The sequence below is a fragment of the Drosophila montana genome, unplaced genomic scaffold, assembly GCF_035044405.1.
Source record: "Drosophila montana isolate Dmon_TW-CO22-7 unplaced genomic scaffold, ASM3504440v1 contig_402_1, whole genome shotgun sequence".
Lineage (NCBI taxonomy): Eukaryota > Metazoa > Arthropoda > Insecta > Diptera > Drosophilidae > Drosophila > Drosophila montana.
This window is the reverse complement of record NW_026998739.1, coordinates 2,100,799-2,121,712: the sequence shown is the minus strand read 5'-3', so window position 1 is coordinate 2,121,712 and position 20,914 is coordinate 2,100,799. Positions and strand designations below refer to the sequence as shown.

The 20,914-nt window shown below is 39.4% G+C and overlaps 1 protein-coding gene and 1 long non-coding RNA gene across 4 annotated transcripts in view; one reads left to right on the top strand and one right to left on the bottom strand.

Moving 5' to 3' along the window:
• Positions 1-813: 813 nt before the first annotated feature.
• Positions 814-20,914, bottom strand: part of Dpp10 (Dipeptidyl peptidase 10) — a 37,860-nt gene continuing 17,759 nt past the window's right edge. Inside the window, exons 2-16 of one of the 3 annotated variants that reach the window (XM_064697812.1) lie at positions 18,561-19,275; positions 10,802-10,897; positions 9,723-9,837; positions 8,832-8,926; positions 7,172-7,299; positions 6,892-7,103; positions 6,224-6,491; positions 5,027-5,140; positions 4,838-4,961; positions 4,660-4,774; positions 4,458-4,572; positions 2,998-4,043; positions 2,610-2,914; positions 2,264-2,375; positions 814-1,297 (exon numbers count right to left, since the gene is read on the bottom strand). In XM_064697812.1, coding sequence (XP_064553882.1) covers positions 2,304-2,375; positions 2,610-2,914; positions 2,998-4,043; positions 4,458-4,572; positions 4,660-4,774; positions 4,838-4,961; positions 5,027-5,140; positions 6,224-6,491; positions 6,892-7,103; positions 7,172-7,299; positions 8,832-8,926; positions 9,723-9,837; positions 10,802-10,897; positions 18,561-18,590 — 2,835 coding nt within the window. In that variant the 5' untranslated portion in view covers positions 18,591-19,275 and the 3' untranslated portion in view covers positions 814-1,297; positions 2,264-2,303. Of the gene's footprint in view, positions 1,298-2,263; positions 2,376-2,609; positions 2,915-2,997; positions 4,044-4,301; positions 4,378-4,457; positions 4,573-4,659; positions 4,775-4,837; positions 4,962-5,026; positions 5,141-6,223; positions 6,492-6,891; positions 7,104-7,171; positions 7,300-8,831; positions 8,927-9,722; positions 9,838-10,801; positions 10,898-18,560; positions 19,276-20,914 lie in introns of those variants that run through there. The other 2 variants (XM_064697813.1, XM_064697814.1) reach the window with 2 other exon arrangements.
• LOC135439534 (uncharacterized) lies at positions 13,274-13,907 on the top strand. Its single transcript, XR_010438069.1, has 3 exons — positions 13,274-13,330; positions 13,579-13,732; positions 13,837-13,907. It is a non-coding gene; the product is annotated as an uncharacterized LOC135439534 (long non-coding RNA).

The window sequence follows — 20,914 nt, the reverse complement described above, 5'->3', positions numbered from 1 at the left end:
ACAGGGAAGTATTTGCGGGGAGAGGAAATTGTTTGAAGCAAATCAATTTTGCTTATTTTAAATCTATTAATATGAGCAATTTGTTTATTTTGAGCAATTCCATCAGACTTTGCAGAAGTTTTTGATTGTACTACTTGATCAAAACATAAATAAATTAGCAAACATCAAAGCTGCGCGACAGAGTGTATAAATATTCGATTAAAACTGACCCTTGATATTTTTAGCAAAACCAAAAAAAAAATATATACTACTAATACCTGTAATAAATAATTGCTGCTCATAAACTCCATATGAGATTTATGTTTGCCATTATTGAAAAATATTTTAGCCTCTCTCGGTTATCAGAAAATGTCATTTAAATTGCTTTTGCAAATGTTTGTAAATTGATTTATGATAGTAATTTCCTTCACAACGCTTTCTCGCTCTCCCTGTGACCCCCTCCTGTTGACATTTGGCAGTGCCACCTGGTGACCTTTGCACTACAACAAATATATTGTATATTTTGGTATTTCATTTTTGGTCAAACCCCTTTGCAAATTTATGCAGCAAGTGCATACAAAATCGAATAAATCAAAAGAAATATGCGGCACTTACGCGTTGTCTGGCGGCCGCCATTAACATTTATGTATGTATGTTGCGCGTGTACGGTTTTTTTTTGCACACATACATACATATGTTCATGTGAGTGCATGCGTGTGTGTAACTGCCTGTGTGTTAGTCACGTTCTCACAACCATGTTGATTTTACGTTTGTATGTTTTTTTTTCGTTTTCTTTCTTATGCACATTCACTTTTCATTTATTTATGCTTATTATTTTGTACAAAACGCCATTTACACTTCTTGTTGTAAGCATTTGGCTGCGTCTGTATCTTACTACGATCATACGCGAGACAATAAACACACTTTGTAAACGAATAAATTTTCTTATTTGATGTTGTCGGACCTCCTCTCTTATATGCTGGATCGCACTGACTGGCCAAAAAAAAAAGTTCAGTGTTGTAGATCAGTCCAATTAGGTGTGACCAGGCGAGTTTTTTATTTATGGATTATTTTCAACGGAATCGATGACTCGCAATCGATATTTTCGCGATTTCGCGATACTCGCATATAAACGTAGTGTAAAGTGTATGTGTGTGTTTTCAAACGTTTTTCTCGCACGTTTCGCTTTCGCGTATTCCTTCGCACTGCTGTAATCAAAAAAATTTGGTTATTTTGCTGCTTTTGCTGTTGATGCTGCTTTTTATTGCTGCTGCATATCGCCGCCGCTGCCCAGGCCGGCCTTTGTCTCTGGCGGCACCTGTTGTGTGTACACATAGAAATCGAATTTTACGAGTTAGTTTCAAATTGAATTCGACTTCATATGATACGGACAGAGATATTATGTAAATTAAAGACACAATCAAAGCATAAGCAACATTCAGGTAAAATAGCAAGTGTGCGTGGGTGTGTGTGAATCGGTTTTGTGTGTGTGTGTGTGTGTGTGTGTGCTGTGTTACACCCAAGGAATAAAATAACAGAAATGAAATCACATTGAAATGCTTCCAATAAAGAGCAAGCCCCAAAATATCTACACACACATAGAAACAAACACACACAGGCACGCTCACGCACACATATATACGCCATAGAGCCAACAATTTGTTTGAGGCATTAAAAATTCACGACAATTAAACGAAAATAATAATACGAACGTAAAGTTAGGCAAAACTTGCATACTAAACAACACGAAAGGAGATGGAAAGAGAACTCAAAGAGAACCGAAAAAAGAACTAGCCCAACGAAGAAAAGAAGAAGATATGTGCATACACTCAACGAAAAACGCCGTACTAAATTCACTTGATTTTGCTGTGAGTGTATGCTGCAGAAAACTAGACGAAATATATTATATAAATTATAAAAATATATTCTTTAATATGTTTATATTTTGAGACATTTTAAGGTTTCGATTTAATTTTATATGTCTTGCCAACATTATTCATATACATAATAAAAATAAGTTTGACATTGGAAGCCTTAAAAACTAAAACCTTGCAAAAGATCATGCCCACAACAGATTTTAAGGTTTAAACAAAAAAGATAGATATTCCGTTTAAGCATAATCAGGTAGCAGAAACTTAATGAAACGAACAAAAAAACTTATGTTTTTTTTTTTTTCAATCCCCGTAAAATGCCCAATAAGACATTTAAACAGCGAATCAGAGAGAAGTCTACGAATGACAACAAAAACAACAACGACGACGATTGATAACAACGGCGACTGTACCTAGTACTTGGGGGACTGGCGAAAACCGAGGATAAACCGTTTAACCGCCATAAAAACTATGAAAGTCCAGAAAATCCATGGAATCTGTTTGATTTTGCTGTTGTTGGTCGAGCTACGCGAAAGATCGTTGACAATATCACATCAAAGGTGTGGAATGAAATGATGGTGAGTTTTTAGTAGTAGTTGTTATTGTTGGTTATGATGGTTATGACATTTGGTTGTTGTGGTGGTGGTGGTGGTGGTTGTGGAGAGCAGGAGAAATAGAGAGTTATGGTAGGAGAGTGGTAGAATATATTTACAAAATGGAGTCAAACAAAATTGAGCTCAAATGCCAGCAGCCACTCACCAGCTTCTTAAAGCAGTCGTCAAAAAAGGCGGTCATGGAGCGATAAAGATGTCGCTTTACGCCGGACAAACTATGCCCCTCATCAGGATAGATTTGCTGCTTATATAGCACACCCTTGCCGGTCAGCGCACGTGCGAGCACCATAGATTGCTGGACATGCACATTGTCATCCGCCGTGCCATGCACCAGCAGGAATTGACGCTCGCGCAAATTGTCCACGTACTTGGACAGATCGCTCTCCTCGTAGCCCTTGTAGTTGTCGGTTACGTTCGGAAAACTCAGATAGCGTTCCGCATAGGTGGAGTCTATAAGGGCATAGAGAGCAGAAAAGTTGCCAATATAATCAAAATCTAGTTCAACAATATAATTATATATTGAGGGTGTTTACCATACAGCTTCCAATTGGTCACCGGCGAGACACTGATGCCGCATTGGAAGATTGACTGCTGCCCGGCCAGGGCGAGGGCAGCCGTATAGCCGCCATAGCTCCAGCCCCAGACGCCCATGCGTCGTGCATCGATAAAGTGTAAATTGTCGCGCAAATATTCGCTAACCTCCAGCTGATCGGATACCTCAACGCTGCCCAGACGCTTGTATACCTCGTGCAGCAGCTGATAGCCCTGACCGGCTGAGCCACGTCCATCGATCTCGATGACTATGTAATCCTTGCTGCCGGATAAATAGGTGTTCCAATCCACGTGCCAGCGATCTGTGACCAGTTGAGAGCCCGGACCGGAATATACGTGCAATATGGTGGGATAACGTGTTATCTCATCCTCACGCAGCACGGGCGGCAGATAGAGACGCACCTGGGCATGATAGCCGCCGGAGATCATAACTGGAAAGGTTTTTACCTGCGGCAGCGCCACCTTGGCCATCTTTTCCTTGAGCCGCGTGTTGTTCTGCACGGTGACGAGCAGCTCCAGAAACTGGGACTTGGGCTCGCCAGCTTCCTTAGCAGCAGCTGCAACGTCCGGTGCCAACTGCTCCTGCGGTAGGCTTTGCTTTTTGGCCTTGGGACCAGTTGGCAACTTCAGGCCATATATTATAGAATTGGGCACCACTGGACCCAGGCATTCCACAAGAACATAGCGCGCTCGCAGCGACAGCGGAAACTGTGCCTCGTGGTACAGGCAATCGCTGGGTGGCGGGGCTCCATGTCCACGCGCCTGTCGCTGCTGCTCTACGGGCATTGCCGGTGGCGGCGGCAGCGCCTCCGACTCCTCCGAGTCCTCCCAGTCATCGTCCCAGGCGGTCACAAGCTTTGGCGGCGATTTGGTGTGACCCTCGTCACGGCCATCGCTGCCGTGCATAAGCGCTGGACACGTCAGACAGTCGGGCGCTGGCAGAGCCTGTCCCTGTCGAGCGGGCAGCGCCGAGACGCGATACAAATGCTGCTGCGAGGGTAGACGCTCCGGTGTGCCCAGAAAATAGCTAAGGAGGGAGCTCGGTTAAAGAAATTTCATTTAACATTAAAGTTTAGCATTTGATTGTAAGCACTTTTTTGCCAAGAAAGCAAACTTGAACCAAAAAGTGTTTAAAATTAAACGGAAATTGAAGTTTGAATGCGAAAAGGTTCTCGAAACGAGAAACCCACCGACAGTCCTTTTTTTTTTGTAATTGCAGCTATGTTTTCTGCTTTCTGTAGAACATTTAATTCGAGTTGCAATTTATGTTCTAGTTTTGTGCTTGAATTTAATAGCTGTCGGTTTTATGTAACCATTCACGTTCCGGACATTTAAGTCATTTTATTTGGCACTTAAATTTACTGTTGGACAACATTTATCGCCATTTGAGATTCAGTTTTGAGTTGGAATTGTGGAATTGCTGCTTCCGCTGGCTACTTACATCCAATTATCGAGCTGATCCCAGTGCAGGAGTCGATTCACCTCGTAGGGTCCGTGTGTGAGGGGCAGCACGCGATTATTGTCAATGTCCACGTGCACGATATGCCGGAAATAGCCTGTCGGTTAAGCGGGAGGATAAGGGTTTGGTATTGGTTGCGTATTGAGCTCGAAACAAAAGCCGGATTGACATATGGCTCACTTACCAAACGAGCCGTCTCGCAGCGGCGATATGGCCACATAGTGGCTGGCATTGGCCGCAAACAATGGCACCGAGACAGTGTCCACCCAGCCGCGTCCATCGCCGCTGACACGATGCGTCTGCCGAAGGATGCACAGGACATGAGCACAAACTCGCTTAATTAGGTAAATGCAACAACATACCTCAATGCAGACAAACGAGGGACTCCTACAGACACTGACCACGGATATGTTCTGGGGTCGATTTAGCCAGACCACAGCGATCTCCTTGGGACTTACCCAGCTGGCGCTGCTAAAGTAATGATCCCTGCAGAGAACGGAGAAGAGTTCAGTTGAGTTCGAATCATTCTTTCTTTTCATTTTAATACGCACTCGTTTTCTATAATTTTCGGCGGTTTCAAGTCTATGATGTGTATCTTCTCAGGAACCGCCAGGTCGGCTACCCGCAAGGTGACTGTCGGATTCTGTGTGCCCGGCTTAGGATAGCTGCAATGGAAGGATAATAAATCGGGTTTAAACAGGCAATAGAGAGAAGGAAAGGTTAGTCAATCAGTTATACATATATATAACGACAGATATTCATTAATTTTTTGTGTGGTAAAGAAAGACTGACACAGAAAACGATTTCCCACAAATAAAATCAAGTTTCTTACGTGAAATCCTTGCTTCTACGCATAACATCCTTGCATTACAAACAAATTAATTTATAATTTAAAACGGAGCATAATTTATTTGGGGATTATTAAGTTAGTTGAACTTTTCGCAACGATTCTAATCGGTTTTCAACTCTAAGCAGTTCAATTTAAAATGGATTTGCACACACGGCAAAAGTTGAACGTTTCTATTCTTGGCACATTCAATTACCAGCGATGGCATCTACGAACTTATGCTCAAACATTTACATAACTAATTCCCAAATGATGACATTACACTTAACGCAAACAGGTTTGACGGCAGTTTTGTCAGCTCCGTAAGCCCGGGGCAACAGTTGTGCAAACCTTTTGTGCATTTGGCAATTTATCAAATCGAAAATGACAGCAGCTCAGCCGTATGTATTAAAAGACTATCGTGGCCAGGGGCTGGCTTCACTTGCTGCAAATGTATTTGAATTCCCAACAAGCACAAGAGCGCTGCAGTCGGCTCCAAAAGACTGCGCACTACTCTGTTCGATAAATTCAATATATAATAGTTAGACTAGAGTCTCCTTGTCAATTGAATTCTCGACCCAAAGATTGTAATCCAGATCAACAGGAATTCACTTGCCTGCAATTTACCTTTGGAAGAACCAATACACTCCTTTCCACTCTGTTAACAGAGTATAAGATTGTCGTTACACCCACGCACATTCACACACATGGAGAGAGACTTGACACTTTGCTGCACACCTGGCACCTGGGCACATTTGGGCCATCGTGAAAAGGATTCCCAAAAAGCTGTGTGCACTCGTCGACAACTTCATGAATTTTAAGCATTCTATACCCGAGCACTATTTAGGGGCTAATGACAGTCACGAGCACATCATTAACACCTAATCGAAAAGTAATATAGCCTGGGTCAGGCACAACTTACCGTAAGGATCTAATTTCCGGATACAAGTTGGCATGCGGATTAATGCCACCAGCTGAGCCACCGCCAGTGCCAGTGCCAACGCCACCACCGACACCTCCATTGCCGTGAGTTGTGCCGCTTGTCGCAGCACCGCCTGCGGCGCCAGTTGAGGTGGTGCCATACCACGCAAAATGCTGCTCCTGGACGTGTGTATCGTTGAAGCTGGCATAGAGCAGCAGTTGCCCGTCGTCCGATAACCAAATTGCATTATTAGTATGCAGAATTTCCTCTATAAAGAAGAGACACCATTTGAATTATGACCGTCAAAGTGTTCCATGCCTTATCGAAGATTCAATGCTCTTCAAATTTATTGCTAATTACCCTAAACTATCTTTTAAATAACTTAGCTTGCCCATAGAAAACATAGAAATCATAAACATTAAATTGAAATCTAAGGATAAAAGTTGGACAGAATAGATCAATATTATAAACAAAAAAAAATATTTATTTTAAATAGAGCTCTTATTAACGATAAATATAACCTACACCCTTTTCGCCTTTGATTTTTGTACAAACTTTTAAATTGTTGTCTAAGATCGTTTCTTTAAATGTAATTCAATTTTTTAGCTTTACTAACTCATTTAAATCACCTTTTATTGCACTTCTATTAAGCTGCATGATAAACTCACCTTCGTATAGCCAATCGGGTATGCCGTTATAGACAACGCCCGGCACCGCATCGTGTGTGATGCGATATGCATGCGAGGCACGCACCTCCTGGCGATAGTAAATGTCGTAGTTGTGCACCCAGATTAAAGCATTTCCAGCGCTTGTAAAGCGCGCATAATGCAAATAGGGCCATTCGTCCTGTTGCCGATTGTGGCGCAGCTTGATGGCCTCGCTGCGAATGAGACACGCCATTAATGAGAATCGCAAAGAGAGGCGAGTCGTCAACTGTTGTTCGCTTACCTTGTGTGTATGTCAAATAGCGTGTACTGTGCCAAATACGAGTGTCGAAATAATTTGACAACGTTTTGGGCCAGCAGCAGGAAACGTTTATCCGCCGATATGCTAAATGTGAACGGCGCCAGAGTTTTCTGCGTATGAAATAATTTGAATTAGGTGGCATCTCATTGAAATGCTAGCCATGAAAATGTAGTAAATGTCGATTTCAAATGCGCTCCAGTGTTATGGTAGCTGTTAAGCAGCTGCCATAACAATGCCGCTTATACAGAATGGCAAACGCTGCGTATGCGTAATTTTAATTAAAATTTTAATTGTTTGCGGAGCGCGTGTTGTGCCTATGGATACAATTCAAATGCTGAAATTTCCCATTTAGAATTACTGCCTACATTTGGTAATTATTCGCAGAAGTACGTTAGATAACGCATAAGTGCCTTTAATGAAGCTTTTGGGTATACGAGTTGAATTTATGTAGATATCCAGAGACTGACTTGCATGAAAACCCTCTTGGGAAATGCCTAATTAGGTTTCCTTAAACTGCAACCAAGTTGCACTACACTCAGAGAAAAAATCTAGTTTTATTTGCTCAAATTTTGTTAAAATCTTTGGGCTGGGAATTAAATTGTTTTTTCATAAACTATTTTTTAAGTCGGACAATTCTTAATATAATGTTCATATAATGTAATTAAGCTTTGAAATTTATTACTTGCTTTGACAATGTTAGGCGTTTGTTTTAAGAATGGAAATTCTTTTAAAAAGAGATTATTTTTACTCATTTAATTAGATTAATTTTCCTATTCATTTAAATTTCAAATATAGATTTAATTAAACACCAATTTTTGGAATAAAACGAAATGTATTTCAAACGGATCAGACCAGAATTGAGAACCGAGTTTTTGCTGAGTGTAGGCTCTGACAATTTTGTTTGCCTCAAATACTTAGTATATGTGATAACTATACTCTTGACTGAGTCATCCTGGTAGCAGCTCATTTGGTGGGGCACATTAATTATTTGTCAAGTGGCAACTGTTGACACAAGCGATGGCTTGTTGCATGTTGCAGTTGCCGAATGGCATTTTTGTGGCACTTGTTGCTGAATTTGGCTTTAAGGCATTCGAAATGCTTGCCTCTTGGCAGCTGTCAAAATTGTTGGCACTGAGCTAGCCCGCCCCTCTATACCCTTGGCAGGCATCCATATACATTTGTTTGTTTTTCAATTTCAGAGCGCGCATTATTCATTAGAAAACGTTTCAGCCGGAAGCATCCAACTACCTCCACCCCTTGACTATTTCCTGCCGCTTTTTCCCTACTGTTTACCCAAGCATTGACATAAGAATCGTTTGGCTTTTATCGTTATGGGGTAGCGATAACTTGGCCCATTTGTTTTTGCCTACTTTGCTGCGTTCTCTTTGCCCGTGTATGTGCATGTGTGTGTGTGTGTGTGTGTGCGTATCAGTTAACAGTGCCTGCCAACTGTTTGGCTGCCAAGTCAAGTGTGTTCACTTGAGATAGCAACCACGCCCACACCCACGCCCCACAGCATCCTATCGTAAATAACATGCTGCAAATATTTATTCAGCTCGGAGATAAGCAATAAGCATATACTGCATGGCCATACAGCAAAAGAGGGCGGGGTGAGGGGCGTAGCAGGAGGAAATGTACTTACAAATGTCACATTGGACATGAGGACGCGTTCCGTGCGATTGGCTGCATTCAGCAGGCAGATACGACCCAAATGATCCTGATACAAAAACTCCTCGGCTGCATCGATATGTGAAAACATAAAAGTCGGAAATTAAAAGAGATTAAGGTTTATTTTCTCAATGTCCAGTTTTTGGTTGGGTTTTCTCAATGTCAGCTTAACTAACTGCCAGTTAACCAACACTGAGGCTTAGTGTGTGCATTGAAATAGGTTGGCAAGGCTTTAGAAAAAATCTGGGTTTTTTTTTGTGTCCCACTTCAACTTTTTGTGTATGTAGGAGTTTTTTAAAAACGCTAAAAAGCGGAGTTGCCATAAAAAACCTTTTTGAGGAGCTTAATCCTGTGGAGACCTCAACGAAAATCTTGGAAAACTTTGCCACTTAAGCAAAAGTTAAGCAATAATGTGTGAGTGCTGCAATATTTTATAAAGTTCGACAATTATTATCATTGTTTTTTGTTCGATTTATAGTTGCACTCAAAAGAAAAAGGACAGGCAATCAGCTGTTTAGTATTTTGCTATCGACAAAGATTTAACTACCAGTTAACTGCAGCTCAGCGCTAACTAGAGGTTTTTATTTTACACAATGAAATAAGACAGGCAATCATTCATTCACAATTTTCCTATCGATAAAGATTTAACTACCAGTTAACTGCAGCTCAGCGTTGAGTAGAGATTTCTAGTTTCAGCCAATCAGCTGTTAAATATTTTCCCATCGATAAAGATTTAACTACCAGTTAAGAACAGCCTCGCAGCTCATCGCTGAGACTAACTGAGGAAAAACTGAGCTAAACTAAACTGAATTTGAGAAAACGCAGGTTGGAAGTGTGTTACCGTTACAGGTAGCTGTCAACTTACCGTCGATCCAACTGCCATTGGCACGCTGCGGCACGTAGAGGCCGTCGACGATGTCCTGCAGCTTGATGCGCTGTCCCTTGACGCGCGGTCCCTCATCGGGTGGAGTGAGCAGCACCTTTTTTGATAAATGCAGAAATTTTATATGTTGTTTTCTATATATACAAAGTACAATTGTACCAAAAGCACCACAACAAGAACGACAACAACATCAACATCAACACATAAATGGAGAAAACGGAGAAAAAATGTGGAAAAAGATTTTGAAAGGGGCGCAGGGGGGTGGCACAAATATCACGCAGCAAGGCACAAAAGGAAAAAATAAATAAACAAAGAAGAAGACAAAAATGAGCGCAACGTATTTACACGCATAACATTTGAGGTTTTCGTTTGTTCTACCCTGTTCACAAAGTGCAATAGAGTATATTACAGTAAGCAGCATATAAATGCCTAGAAATATTAAAATGCATTAAGGAATAATGTTTTTTGGGAAAATAACTAGAGTATAATTTGGGACTAATTAACTTGTCTAAAGACCCACAAATTTGCCCTACCAATTGATTAAAGTCTATGTTGTCCCAAGTTACAGTTTGAAAGTCACCTACTTGTTACAGTTTTAGAGTACACTATCCAATAATCATTAATTTTAAAAGTTTTTTGCTTTTATTGCATTGTGAACAGAGTATTGCCAAGTCGATGAGAGCCGACCACAACGTTTTATCCTGTTTTTCATTTGTAGATTGTGACCACAAATAAAAATACAGTTGCAATGGATTATTGTGAATATTGCACAGTAACGGTACTTTGAATGTGAGCACAGCTATAGTGTTTGTACAGCTGTGTGTGAGTGTGTGTGTGTGTGTGTGTGTGTGTGTGGTGTATTAGGGGAAATTGCATTCGTATTTGTTTAATTTGAGAAATGGTTCGTTTACACAAGAGCCACATGAGGATAAATTACTTGAGCTGGTTTTTAATTAACTTATTCACATTGGATTGCAAAATAATTGATTTTCAATCAAGGACTTTACCATTTACCAAAAGAAAAACACGGAAAAAACATTTACCATGCGGTTTAGACTTACCACCGAAGTTACAATCAGGGCCAGCACAATGATGATCACCAGCAAAGCGATGAGAATGCCGCGCCAGTTGCGTTGATTTGGGTTGCTGGAAACCAACTGCGAGTAGGAAAAAAGTAGAAAAACAGTGGAAAGAGGAAAGCGTTTGCTTAATTAGTTTAAAATAAGAAACAAGATGTACCTGCGTGTTGCCGAAGACTAAATATCCTTGTAAAATATGCAATATATTAAATATACTTAGCCGGGGAACTTTATAGTTTAGTAGTCTGATGATAGTGAGAGTTTTCTTGTATGCTAGCAGCATTATGAATCTCGTAATTTCCAATTATGACTAAAATATCTTGGTAAAAAAGGGTCTCTATATGAAGCCATAATTCCAACATAGTTCTCCGATGTTGATATTATTTTACTTACATGTAAGGAGTGTAGTCAAGGTCGTTATAATAAAAATATCGTCAAATAAAGTCTCTTTTTGATTCATAAGGCAGCTAAATGATAAACTAACTAGGTTTCCTCCAAATTTGAGATACATATGTATGTACAACAAGAAGTCGGATGACTGACAGTCGGATGACTGACAGTCCAGTTGGTATAGGACCAGAGGAATAGAGAGAGAAGCAAGGCTATATCGACTTGGCTGTCAAGAATAAATATACCTTATAGGCTCTAATGCGTTAGACATTTCCCGACATAATTATAATATCCTTTGCAAGGCTCTAAAGAGCAGGACTATAAAGGCCACGTGCGGCACATTAGAGCCCCAAAATATTTGCGGCCATAAGTAATAATCAGACCGCAATAATTGACCAAACGACGCTGCCGTCAAAAGGGATGCAATTTAAGGCAACTACTAGTCGAAGCAATCATTAACTTTTGATTCAGTGAGCATTAAGCATTCTGCAGGATATTCAACATAAGGCCGCAAGGCTGTTGAACCTGTACGCAAAATAACTGCCTGACTAATTTATATGGCCGCAAAACTAACTAGACATCGCATACACAAACACTTGCAGGCCTATACACTGAGAGAAATAGCTTAGAAATTTGTATGTAAAGGAGTTCAAAATTTCTTTAAAATTTGGTAAATTAGTGAATTTCTTTTAAGCCAGATACAGAACACAAGAGAAGATGCATTGAGTAGATTTCTAAGCTGATTTTAAGCGAGCAAATTCTTTATTCTTGTTTCTATAATATGTAAACACTGTTAAGTTAACAGTCTACTTGTTAAAAATATTCAAGATCAAAATTTAATATTACGACAGCCAAAAAGCATCTAGGCTCTGGTAGAACATAAAACGTCCTTTTTGCTCTAAGTGTAGCATTGTTTATATAGACCTCAGCTATTATGCTTGTATGCATACAAATTAAGAGGCAGCCAATTCTATACAATACCCACGCTTAATGCATATTTAATGTAGTCGACAACAACTACAACAAATTTCAACAACCTTTTATTTATTCCTGTTTTTTTTTTTTGCTGAACAACAAATGAGGCAACAACTTGAACAACTTCACAAATTGTGGCAACTCTGACACGAAGCTCGTACGCGCTGACACTGACTTTTCCCCACTCCAGCCATTTTATTGGTTAGCATAATCACTGAGTCAGTTAGTCATTAAGTCAGTTGGTTAGTCAATCATGTCAGCCATAAACACATACAGGCCTAAATACATACACTGAATTGGCATTTCTGTATAATTAATTAATTAAGCTGAGCCTACGCTTTTGCCCAGCAGATAATGCATAAAAATATAATCATGTATTAATTGTCAGCTTCTTCCAAATAATGTGTGTAATTGGGGCAAAAGTTCTCGTTAATAAGAAGCAGGCATCAATTAGAAAACTATTTGCAACCTTAGTAACTAAGACAAGCTATTAAGGAAATATATAAACTCCTCAAACATGGAGATGTTTTTATTAAGGGTACGATTTCTCTTCTTGAAAAAACTAGTATAACATAAAATAAGATATACATTGTATTATTAGCCGAACGAAGTTTTTTGTCTTAATTGTGGACAAAACTGTTTCACCCATATTTCACTTGTGGAATTTTAAAATTAAGCCGCATTGTCTTGAAACATTAATTCCAGGGAAATGGACTTTCAGCAATTAAGTTCTTAACAAAATGTTACATAGATCTTTGAAAACAAAATTAAAGAAAATTTAGTTGATCTCCAGTGCCATACAACAAAGTTCTGCCTATTTTCCGACCTGTGAAGGGAATTACGTATACAAAAGAAGTTGAAACCAAGTACCATACGACAAAGTTCCGCCTATTTTCCGTATGCACGAATTTTTAACGTACAACTTTATGAGAAACACATAAAAAAAGGAACTTCAGACTAAACAAGATGTGTTCTTATTTAATAAGTATACTCCTCCGAGTTCTCTACACGAATCGATAGTTTATCAATCGGACATTTTTTAAATGCTATCCGATACTCAATTAAGAAATCATAAATGTTTGCAACCATAGCAATTAGAGCAGTTGCATGCAACGGACCGCGGGCTCCAATTAATAACCAGCTCAGGTATGCACAGATATGCTCATGTATATTTATGAGCACACACACTCACACACACTCACACAGACACACACCCACACACACATACGACCACACGCTCTCGAGCTGGCTAAAATTTATGGCTGCCTGAAGCGCGGAAAATTGAAGCGAATGCTGAACAAAATATCGAGAGAAAAACATAAACTAAACTAAACACGTATCAAATAACAATTGTGGCCACAAGCTTAGCTGACTTTTTGTGTTTTGTTTTTCAGTTTTTACACGATAATAACCGAGGGCATGGATACTTTGTTTAATTGGATTGAATTAATGATGCTTGGCGTTTTGGCCAGTCGCGACCTTAAGGAATTCCACGAATGCAGAAGAAAGCTCTCAGCTTGATTGCAGTCAAACTCCGCGAGTAAATATGTAAATATTGCGAGCATAAATGAAATTTAAGCACTCAACTTGATGAGTTGCCGTTAACGCTAAAAAGAATTAAAAATAATTTCCGTCATCAATTTTGCCCGCAGCTCAAACAGCCCCAAGTGCTACTTATGCACTTGAAATGCTTGTGCGGCGGCCCACGGGGCGTATGCGTGCTATTTGTTTCAGTGAATTTTTAATGGTAAGCAATTAAGCATAGCTAAAGGTCCTCTGGCAGCAGCCTGCTCGCCAAGCTGCTGTCAAAAAACAAAGACTAAGTCAATATTAAAGCTATTAAATCAATTTCGCAAAGTGAACTCAACTGTGACATCAATTTAACAATAGAATTTTATGCAAAGAAGAGTCCAAATTCAGATAAACTATACGAATACTTTCAGATTGAAAACTGATAGCGAATGGGTCTTCATTTATACAACTATTTGACTGACTCACTGATTGATTGATTGAATGATGATTATCGCATAGACCAAACTATTCGAGATAGATATTTGAATGTTTACACTTTTGTTATGTAAGTCAACGTAAATCCGTAAAAATGTCACAAGAATCCAAAGAATGAAAGTTCAAGATAACTTTGTTAACTACAAAGTGTTTTCTGGAATTTAAAGAGAAACACATGGCTGTGCATAGCCGGATAACAATAGCCTAGCATAAAGAAAAACGCTCAAGAAGTTTCTTGGAAAGTTTACTTGAATATAATGTGCAGCATGCGAATTTCTCTTTTTTGATTGTGCCGGACCTGAGTGCCAAAAACGAATTCGAAAATATTATTATTTCATTTTCATTTGAGCTTGTGAAGAAAACTAAGCCAAGCGTACATTTTGTTTATGTTGATTAAATTCCTTGTTACCTGAACGGCTAGCAAAGCTGCAGTTTAATGAAGTTCAAGTTAAAGCTCCGAAGTTGGCCGCAAATAAGCTACGATTCGCACGCACTTCAACAGGAAAACTAAACTAAAAGTGTATATATAGATATATATATATATATATATATAATGCCCGTAATGTAGTCTGGCCAAGGGGCAGTAACAGATATAGCAACGAGTGCTCGTAGCAACCAGCAACTAGTCGCATTACAGCTCCTCCCAGTTGCCAAGTCTAAGCGCATTAGCTGCTTTTGCGGTTAAGCTGAGCGCGTTGCCAACTTTTGCGATTTGTTGTTGTTGTTCTTGTTGCTTCGTTAGCCATTGCCAGAGTGTAAAAAGTTCAAAGCTGCCAGAGTGCCGCCAGTTATTTGCATAAGTTGCCAGAGTTATTAAGCTGTGAGCGAAAAAATTTACGCTGCATCTAGTTAAGCGCATTAAAAATAGACACCATTTGCACGCTGCCAGAGAGAGCGAGAGAGAAAATCGCCCAAAGCATATTAAATGACGCTTTTTCATTTAGTCCGTGAGATCAAAGTGGAATTAACTCAGGTGCTCAACGCATTTGGCAGTCGATGGAGCAGATTTCCCGAGTTGACACTTGCATTTCGAATATATACGTATATTTATTTTTGTTAGAGCAAGCTTTTTTAACCAGCTTAGGCATATATACTATATGGAAGTAATGAAAGTGTTTTGGAATTAGTTGGACGTACGCTGATATATGGGTTTTATACACTTGCAATACACTGGGCATTAAAAGTTTATGTAGCAAAAACTAAATTCCAATAACAAAAGTTATATTGTTAAATATATGTCAGCAAGGATATTTGATCCATAATACTTATTTAAAAGACCTGTTCTTTTAGTTGTTTTATTACGAAAGCAATTCAACTCATGCCATTTCCATTTATTGATGAAACTATCAAATCTATTGTCCTTCACATTTTTTTCTCTTTTGTTTTTTTCTTTTTTTTTGGTCTATGCACCTTTCACATTTAAGAGTTGCCAACATCGGCATCAGCTCTTGTAAACGCTGAAAGCTTCCAACAATATTGCATTTTGCAACTGGGCGACATTAAAAGCCAATCTTTATGGCTTGCTGCCATCCTGCCAAACATGAAATCCATAAACAGCCCCACAGGGCATGATTGCAAAGGATACGCAGCCACATCCTTGCGCAGTATTGCCATTGCTCGTTGGCTAGGTGCAATTGAATGGGTGCGCGGGTATGGCGGGCGAGGGTCGCATTAGGCAACTCTGTCAACGTTGTCGTCTGTGTCTGGCTTTCCGGAACGCTAGTAGCATTGTCTGTGCCCGGTCTCTGATCTGGCCTGCCCTCAACGGTTGCCGTTGTCAACAACAGTTTAGCTCAAGGCCATAAAGGCGTACCGTTTCGCTATAACTGCCACGCGCATCTTTAATCTGTCCAGTGTGTGTGTGTGTGTGTGTGCACCTGTGTGTGTGTCTAGCTTTCTGTGTTTGCGTCCATGTCAACACATACTCAAGCTTCCATTACACAGCCATGATTGCTTTTTTCCCTCTTCCAGCAGGTGTCGCGACTGTCAACGGTCGTTAAGTAAGACGAATTTGTCAAAAAAACATATTTAATATGGCAACACTGATAGTTCAAATTAAATGTGACACCTAACAGAAAGGGTATCATAAATACATTTGACATGAAAAATAATATAAATTTCTAATAAAAAGCAATCTTTTTGATTGATTGATGATCAATCCACAGCACAAAGCATGAGAGGTATAAAGCTTCATTTCTTATAGGATTTGCTTTTTGTTAAACTTGTGATCAGTAAACTGAGTTCTTATAAAATTTCATCCTCAAATGTGGAAAATTGATGTAAATCGGTCGTGTAAAACAATTTTTTAAGATCGTTGTGTTTTTCATTTCGCTTCCCCTGTGAAGATAATGAAAGTTAAAGTTTTATAAAAGCTACGAATTTTTTCATTCAATCAAGAATAGGTTTCACGGAAAACTGAGTTGGAATCTAATGAAAATGAGCACGGGCAAGGCCGGATAAAACCGGTCAATAAATGCTAATTATATGCAAAACTGTTAATCAATTGCCTACAGACAGTTTAATTTAACTGTAATTTGTAGCCCCGCGACTGTTAGCGGTCATTGGGTTGAAATAATTAATGAACACAATCGATTATGGCAACACTGTCCGAATTGAATGTTGCGCCTCGAGGGTATGCAACACTTTTCGCTGTGGGAATACAGTGGGTCATAGCTAATTGATTTCCACCTGAATGCCTGATACTCATTTCGAGTGGCTGTTTATCTTTGCCGACTCGTTTTACACTCAACTTTGAAAATTGTCTGCTATAATTCCTGTCGTTTCCCCTCCCCCCTTACCGTTGTGCCCCTTACACTTTGTTTTTGTATGCAAATCGCACACACGCAACGCTTTGATAATTCAATTTTGCAATTGTTGTCAGCGCCTGACAGCGCTTTGCATTTGAATTACATGCGGAATTTATTTCAATTATCATCGCCTCCGGCCGCACAGATGCGCCCCTGGCCGCTTGCCGAACTGCCGCAAAGTGTGCAGCGATGCGTGAGAGTGGCAGCTGAAGTTGACCAACCCATCAGCATTAGCAGCGGCATCAGCATCAGCATCAGCATTACAGTCGACGATGATGCTGATGAGAGCTCAACTTGGTGTATCCTGTCAGTTGTTGAGTCAACTTTCTGGGCAAAGTGATGCACTTAGCCAAGTTGAAATCAGAATGTTGAAGTGCTGCCGTAAGAGCACAAAGAGTTTTTGCTCTACAAGGTGCTTCCACTTATTAACTCACTTTGCTGAACTGTAAACTTGTGAAATTTATAAATTTAATACGAACACAAAGATAAAGCCATTAAGACTGCAATTTAAACCATTTTGGGAATTAAATTGAAATCAATTTAACTTGCAATTTTAATAGGACTTATAATCGCTGCCCTATATTCAATTGCCGCTCTTCGAACTTTATTGCTGTCTTTCTTTTCACTTCACATGAGAAGTTAAATTATGGCCAGACTAAGAACTCGACTAGCTTAGTTGAGGGACAACTGGGCGAGGACCTGATCGCCTTCCACTCAAATATTTTTGTTAATACTAAATTAAAAACTAGTTTTTGCATTATTTTCAATGCGGCTTTTAACTAAAAGATTGATGTATGTAAATTAAATTTCAAATTAAAAAGTTTTTGGCTTTGTTCAACTTTTTGCAATGAAATCGACTAAAATATAAATTTCCGTACTTTTACTAGTAACCTTTTACGTTCGTTTAGCATAACTTTAGACAGTTATTTGCAAAATATTTAATACAACTTGATTATTTTTTTTCCTCGTTCATTTCATTTTAGCGCTAATTCCAGGCTTGTGCAAAGCTAAGGATTTATACCAAAGAGATTTGTGTGCACACACACATGTATTATGCATGTATTATTCAGCCCAAAAGTCTTTTATTAATGCATAATAAATGGTATGCATAAACCAGTTCGTACACTGAGAAAAAAAAACTGTTGTACACTTTCGTTTATGTCGCGGGCTCGATCCCCAAACTTTGTGTGGCATATATAGAATATTGGCCTTCTATTAAAAATTAATTTGCTTCAACTAAATTTTCTTACTCTAAATATGACTAATACTTGCTCACAGAATGCTCTTCAGATGAGAACTTTTGGGTTTTTAATTTAAAGCCCATGATTCTACGTTATTTCGCTGAGTGTACACCCAAAATACCGTCAAATCCGGCGACTAAGGGGCACACGCACACGTGTTTAAATATTTGTTTTAAAATTAATTATGCCTAATGATATTTATGCATAAAACATATTTATTTGTCATCGTGTGTTTGATGTTGTTGTTGCTGCTGCTACTGCTGCTGCCCGCTTTTGGGGCAGCACCAAAAACAGCAACAACGACAACAGATTAAAAATTACCTCATCATCGTAATTATCCTGCTCAGGCATGACTCGGCTTAAAGCGGCTAATGCGTGGAGCACAGGATGTAAATTTTCTTCTACTTGTTTTCACACAATACGAGCACAGCTGCTGCTGCTGGTTATGCTGCTCCGGGGGGGAGGTGGGCGTAGGCGTTGCCTTGGGCGTGTCCCCTGCGCTGATAAATTAAAGATGCCGCCTCGTCTTGTGGCCCCTTCCTCTGATCGACTTTCAAGATTGCTAATCGAATATATCAATTTCCCGACAACAATTTGCAAGTGCTCTTAATTTGTCGCCTCTGTCTTGGTATGGAGTACTTTTGCTCCTTCTGCTGCTGTTGCTGCTGCTGTTGGGTTTCTGGAGCACATCAGCTTGCCGACATCCTGCAGAGCTTTGAGTGGCACAATGTACGACTGTTTGCTGCCCGAGCTAGATTCATGCTATTCATTGACAATGGGACGGGGCGTGGTGGCCCACTTTTTGTGCCCTTGACTTTTGCCAGGCAGCAGCTGCTGCTGCTGTTCCCCTTCCTTGCTGGCAAGTAATTATGAATGCTTTGTCTTGTTGGTGGACTTAGGAACTTGTCGTTTGGCCCTCGCTAATGCGCTTTTGCTGTTACTGTTGTCCTCTAATGAGCCCAGCCAGTTGACTTTCAGCTGGAAAGTCTACCGAAAAGCTTGACACTAATGATGCAGCATACTTTTAGGTCGAGCGCTAAATTGAAAGAGAATGGAAAACACATTTTAAACACAGCATCAAAGCCAACCAGAGCACAGCTAGCCATATGTTTTTGTTGTTGTAGTTGTTGCTGTTGCATTTTCCAGCGTGTTGTTAGTGCCAATTTTTCGTGTGTGCGTGTTTGTGGGTTGTGTGTGTGTGCCACACATTTGCAGCTGTTGTTTTTGATGTTGTTGTTGTTTTTCTTGCAGTGCATATGTTAGTGCTTATATAACATGCCTCATATTACGTATGTGTGCGTGTGTATGTGTGTGTGTGTGTCCTTTACTTGTGTATGTAGGTTAAGTTGTCTACACAGTAAAAAAGAATGTCGACTTAAGTTTTTTAATCAAAACTTTGTTATTTAAATGTCAAACCGAGGTTTAACTTAAAAGCGTTTCACCCACAAATTAATAGCTTTCTTCCTCTCCCTTTCTTTCTGCGGTTGGAAGAACGCTGGTTCAAATCCAGCTTCACTGTATCATCATAATTTTTTAATTTTTTATCCATATTTTTTCTTTTTGTTAGTTTATTGTTGCCAAATGTGATTTTAGTCTGAGATTAATTGTGAAATTGTTTATTTTGACCACCAGCATGTTTTTTGGATTCAAGCGACAATGTTTTTTTTACTGTGTAGTACACAAAATTTGCATAAGCAAAGGACAACGCCAAAATGTAGGTAATGCTTCTTTTCTTATTACGTGTTTGTTGTCTGCTCTTGTTTTTTCTACTTGTTTTTACAGTTGTTATGGCCGGAATGCTGTTAACCTTAAAAACTAAATGTATTAAGTATGCAAAAGTGTTGCATGCAATTCGGGGCGTGGCAGGGCGTTGCGGTGCGGGATTTTACAACTGTCGCTTTTATTATATGCAAATTGGTTGATCAGGTTGCTGTGCGCGAGTGTGTGCGTGTGCGATTGTGTGTGTATGTATGTGTGTGTGTTTGCAGTATCGTAGTGTTAATTGTATTACATTTTCAATTTAAGTTATGGAAAGTTTTTGCATGGTCGCCTAAGCAGCATATTATGCAAAATAAACGTGCAGTGAATGCAAAAAACGTTTTATAGTGTAAAAGGAATGTAAGAGAGAAAGGAAAGAGAGTGTGAGAGAGAGAGAGGAGTAAAGTGGGCAAGATACACAAGATATTTTAAAAAACTAGTGCTAAGAGAAAGATAATAACACACTAAAATAAACAAATTTATATTGAAGGCATATTTTAAGATTCTAAAGCCTTTCAGAGTTATGATTAATCGTCAAGGGATGTTAAGAAATATGCTAAATACATAAAAGAATAGAAGTTATTTTAATTTAATAATAAAAAAATTAGTTATCTTCGAAGTGCCTAAGAATAAATATTCTTGTAAACCCGCAAAATCGCTGTATTTATTTTCATACCTTGAAAAATAATACAATAGCCTGGTGCATGGAAATTCAAGCCCGGCTTTTTCTTCTTCGTTTGAATACGATTAACTACATATACATATTTAAGCTTTTACTTACAGTTGCCTTGAGTGCAATGAGTACAATAGACTGTTTAGCTGATGACATTCCAAAGCATTTTATGCTCGACCTATAACTACTCCAGTTGCCTCGCTTTGTTGCCCAATATGCTCTAATCTATACATAAAGGATGCTT